The 4816-nt window shown below is 45.6% G+C and overlaps 1 protein-coding gene across 3 annotated transcripts in view; it reads left to right on the top strand.

The window, feature by feature from the left end:
- Positions 1 to 4816, top strand: part of ZZZ3 (zinc finger ZZ-type containing 3) — a 123906-nt gene that overhangs the window by 104055 nt on the left and 15035 nt on the right. For all 3 annotated transcript variants that reach the window (XM_019501472.1, XM_019501471.1, XM_019501470.1), the window contains one exon: positions 1562 to 1657. In XM_019501472.1, the coding sequence (XP_019357017.1) occupies positions 1562 to 1657 (96 nt within the window). The remainder of the gene's footprint in view (positions 1 to 1561; positions 1658 to 4816) is intronic.

Raw genomic sequence — 4816 nt, 5'->3', positions numbered from 1 at the left:
GGTGGAGGAAGGGTATGTGCCCACAGATCTAAGCGGGAAGGGCGGGGCCAAGGCTGAGGCAGTTTGCGCTCCAGGCAAGCGGCGGAAGACGCTGGAAGCAGGGGACATGCCCTCCTGCCACTCGCCCAGCTGTGGTGGAGTGAAGCCACTGCACTGCCTCTAGACAAGCGGCACACAGCAGCCGGAGCCACCCTGGCCTCCCCGCTTCTCCCAGACGAGCCACAGCTTTGCCCTGCCCCACCCTGGCTGGGTGAGTGGCAGCAGCAGGGTGTGGGGGGGGGGGTGTGCCCCTGGATCAGGGCGGGTCTGGCAGCAAAGCAGGGCTATGGGGGCTGCAGCCACCCTAAAATTCCCCATAGCCTCTGCTGCCTACCAGGAGTACAGCCCAGTACAGCACCAGCCTAGCCCACCCTTCACAGATCTGGGGGCATACCCCCCTCCCCCCCCCCCCAAATGCCCTGCTGCCACTTGCCCAGCCAGGGGAAGATGGGGCCATAGGGTACGGGGAGGCCGGCACAGCTCCAACCGCTGCACACCACTTGTCCAGAGGCAGTGCAGCATCTCCACTCTGCCCCGACTGGGCGAGCAGCTGGAGGTCATAGCCCCTGCTCCCAGTGCCTTCTGCTGCCAGCCCGGAGCACAGCCTGCACGGCTTTGGAGGCCCATGCCCCACTGTGCCCCACAGCTGGTCGCCCAGCTGGGGCAGGGTGGGGCCAGGAGGCACAGGGAGGCTGGAGCAGCTCCGGCCACTGTGCACTGCTTGTCTGGAGGCAGTGCAGCAGCTCCACCGTGCCCCGGCTAGGTGAGCAGCAGGTGGGCATAGCCGCTGCTCCCAGTGCCTTCTGCTGCCAGCCTGGAGCATAACCCACCAGAGCTCCAGCCCTGCCCACTCTGCACAGATCTGGGGACATATGCCTCCCCCATACCTTCCCAGACTGGTAGCGTGCAGTAGCAGGAGCCACCACAACCCCCCTGCCTGCTGAGCAGATCCAGCCCCAGCCCCAATCCCTCCCTCACTGCAGGGGTGTTGAGCTGCCCTCCCATGCCCCACTACAACAGACCTACTAGCTGGATGCAGCTGTGTCCAACATAGTAAAGTCGAAACCCTGTTGGAACCTCAAAACACTGTTGTAATTTACAAAGGTCATAAGTGCCATTTGTTGTTAAGCCAAGGACTGCCTGTATTGTGAATGTAAAGGTTTCAGTTGAATTCTCAGCAGCAGGAGACATTATGGAGAGCAGTTTCTTCCTCTGCACTGTGGAATGGCAAGCAAACTATTGTTTTCACCAATAGAACTGGTTAGGTCTGTAATTCCTTCTGATAAATCTCAAAATCAGAAACTTAACTGTTGTATTCAACTGAAAAAAAAGGATTTTTTTTTGCAGAAAAGTAACATGTCTTTTCAACTTCTGTAAATTTTGTCTTTTATGGAAGTCTGTCTTTTAAAAAAAAGCTTCACACACACTATAGTTTTTAATGGCTATTTAAATGTATATATTTTAGGTTGTTTGGCAGTTACATTGACCTGAAAGTTGTTATACCCTTTCTTTTTTTTCCTAGGTTGCCAGCAGGGTGCAAAAGTATTTCATAAAACTGACTAAAGCTGGCATTCCGGTACCAGGCAGAACTCCAAACTTATATTTATACTCCAAAAAGGTAAAACTGTTTGCATGGGCATTAACCTGCTAATAAATACATTGAAAATATTAAGCATCTTGCTTTGAAGTCTGGCATGGCACCACCTTCCTTATTATGTTGCTTGCCTTGAGTTGCATCTATTTCTGATTTCACTGACAAGAAGGTTCTTTTTTTGCTTGTAGCATCACAAAGTAAACTGGATTCTGTTTTAGTTTGCACATCAGCAGACTTGTTGATTAAGCTTTTGTTACAGAACCTTTATTAGAGCTGAAGTAGAACACAGTCAGGAGAACACAGCTTTCAGACTGAGTTTGCAGAGCTGGCAGTTTTTTTACTTGTAAACCAAACAAATTCAGTCTATTGATCACCCAGAAATAACATGCAGAACCCCAACTGTGGCATTTTTACAGTCACCTTTATAAAAAGAACAACACTTCAAACAATGCATGGCTGATGATGAACTTCTGCAAAAGTGGGAATACAGTCACCATCAACCAACTCCTGTGGCTCACTGGAAATTACAGGCAGCACACAAATCAAATTTAAATATGGCATGTCTCCTTCACTCTTCCGCTTCCTAAAATAAAATCTACTGTTCTTGTTCATGGAATCATGGACAAAAGGATAAGATTAGTGAAGTTCCTGAGAATTCCTCATGATAGTAGAGAAAAGAGAAAGCTCTCACGTGAATGTAGATCAGTAATGTGGACTGACACGGTTTTGTTAGATGAGGTAGTGAGAGCCATAACGTTTTGAACGGTTTGAGAAGGGCAGTGCTAGTTTTCCCTTCTTTGTAGGTACTGTAAAAAAATCTATAGAATTCTACCACAATCAGTTTTGTAGAATAAAAATAATATTACTACTTCCATCCAAAGGTCTCCTTTACAAATAAAAGTTAAAATAAATTTTATAATAGTTCATTGAGATAAACGTAATTATATTCCACTTCCACATTGGTCAAAGAGAGACAGTAATTATTGAGAAACAAAAAGGGTAAGTCACTTAGGTGCATTTATACAGAGAATCAGTTGTTGATCTGTTCTTTGCTATGTGTCAAATGTGTATATTCTTACTTTTTTTCTGTATCTACTGTAGCACAAAGCAAGTCATTGTCATTCATTTATTGACACTTACGGACAAAAATATATATAAACTGATAAACTTGACTATAGGGTAAGCCCTATTTAGCATTTTTAAGGGAGACTTCACTGTCTTTAGAATTTTCAGAGGTGTTTGTGCAATAGTCTTGTCCACAAATCTGATATCTGTTGAATGAGCTTGTAAATCTTGTAAAGATTTGTGCACATGGCTTCTGTGGGACTTCTTGTGCATTAAGGTAATTACACACACACTTTTTTAGGGTTAATGTGTCACCATCTGACTTCTACAAATGACAGTTCAGAAAAGAATGATGCTGCTGCCACTTCTGAAAACTTCATTCTAAAAATCAGTGTTTTTAGCCATTTATATCCCATTATTATGTTTAATAGCCTGAGGACAGATAAGGAGGACTTTTTTTCAACCAAGTTTCAACAGAAAATGATGTTAGTGTGACAGCCCTTGGTCCATTTCGTCGGCTGCATAAAGGTATCATTTTTGTCAATAGTTTCCATTTCCATTATAAACTACAACTTGTACCTTTTACTAAATACCACTGTGACAGTGTGGTGTTCCTAGGACCACTATAACTAGCATTCCTGCTGAAGTATGGCGGCTTAGTCAGCACTTGTAACCAACAAAAAACAAAGTTGTGGAAGGGAAAAATCAGGATGTACTACAGGTGGGAAATTCCCCTCAATCTGTCAGTGCAGTTGTCTACTGAAAGCACAGAATGGCAGCACCACAAGGGGGCGCTAGTGACTTCCAAGTCTCCAGTGGAGGTAACCCAGATTGGTAGAAGGAAGCTGTGTGTAGTACTGAAAGCTTGGATTGTGATTATACTGTAATAATTGTTACTTCTATACATAATGTTCAAACATATAGTGCAGGCTGCAGTCAGTACCTTCGTCATACCCAACTTTAAAAGTATGCAAACTGGATAGTGACCTATCTGCTTTAAATAGAAATGGGGAGGGAAATATAATAGGCTGAAAACACAGAACTGTACTGGTAAAATAGATTCACTGCAGTGAGAAGTCATTCATATTTCCTGACAGTAACTTGCAAGTGACTTTGTCTGGAGCTGAAGCATGAGAGTATAGTTTAGTCTCCAGACTTGTTCAGTCTTTAGACTTACTCTTGAAGTTGGGGTAATTTGCCATGCACCAAAGCGCATGTGGCATGGGCATTCCCCAGGGACATGTAGCGGCGGCGCAAGGTGCACCGCCGCTACTTGTCCCCAAGGAACCAAATGTCTGTGCACTTCCAAACGCACTCATTGAGTCCGTGATGTACCAGAGCCTTTTGTGTAGTGCTGCCATCCAGCCTGGGGTCACCCATTTTCTATTGCTGTTTTTGATTATTTTTCCCAAAGTGTAGCACCCTGCATTTGTCAGCTTTGAACTTCATACTTTTAGCTCCAGCCCAGCTTTCCAATCTGTTTCAAAAGGGCAGCAGCTGTTACAGTCTGATTGTTACCCACGTGCAAGCCAGGAACCATACAAGTGTACCAAAGCCGATCCAACTTTTAACTGTCTCAGGCAGTGTAAAATGAGTAGTTTTGGTATACAGTATTTGTAACATTTCATGCTTGACCACAGGTAACAGTTAGAATGTAACATCTGCTGCCCTTTTAAAACTGTTCCAGATGTACATGCATCCATACTCTTAGTTAGGCCCCTGGCGCACATTCATTTAATGGTGTAATGGGATCTGATCTCCAGTCCCTACAGTTGTACCTCTTCCCATGCCACATGTGCATAGCAGGAAGTGTGATTTTTGGGGATTAGGGATCAGATCCCAGTCTTGCCGTTACTATTTGCCAGTGCAGGAGGAGCCTGGGATTGTGATCCTAGGCTTCCCCTATACCAGCAAGTTGAAAGCTGGGTGCCTGCAGGCCCGAGCAGGATTAACAGACAGCAGTTGATTGTCAGCCCTGGCCAGGACAGCAGGGGTCTGGGTTTGAGATCTGGGGCTGCCCAGCTGTGTGACCACTTTTTAAAGGACTAGGGCACAGTGAGCCCAAGATCAGGAAGGTGTTCTGTGATGTCAGGCTCGTGCCCATTTCCTTCCCCCCCC

Source organism: Gavialis gangeticus, unplaced genomic scaffold, assembly GCF_001723915.1.
Source record: "Gavialis gangeticus isolate Ggan-Ray unplaced genomic scaffold, GavGan_comp1, whole genome shotgun sequence".
Classification (NCBI taxonomy): domain Eukaryota; kingdom Metazoa; phylum Chordata; order Crocodylia; family Gavialidae; genus Gavialis; species Gavialis gangeticus.
This window is presented reverse-complemented; position numbering and strand designations above follow the sequence as displayed.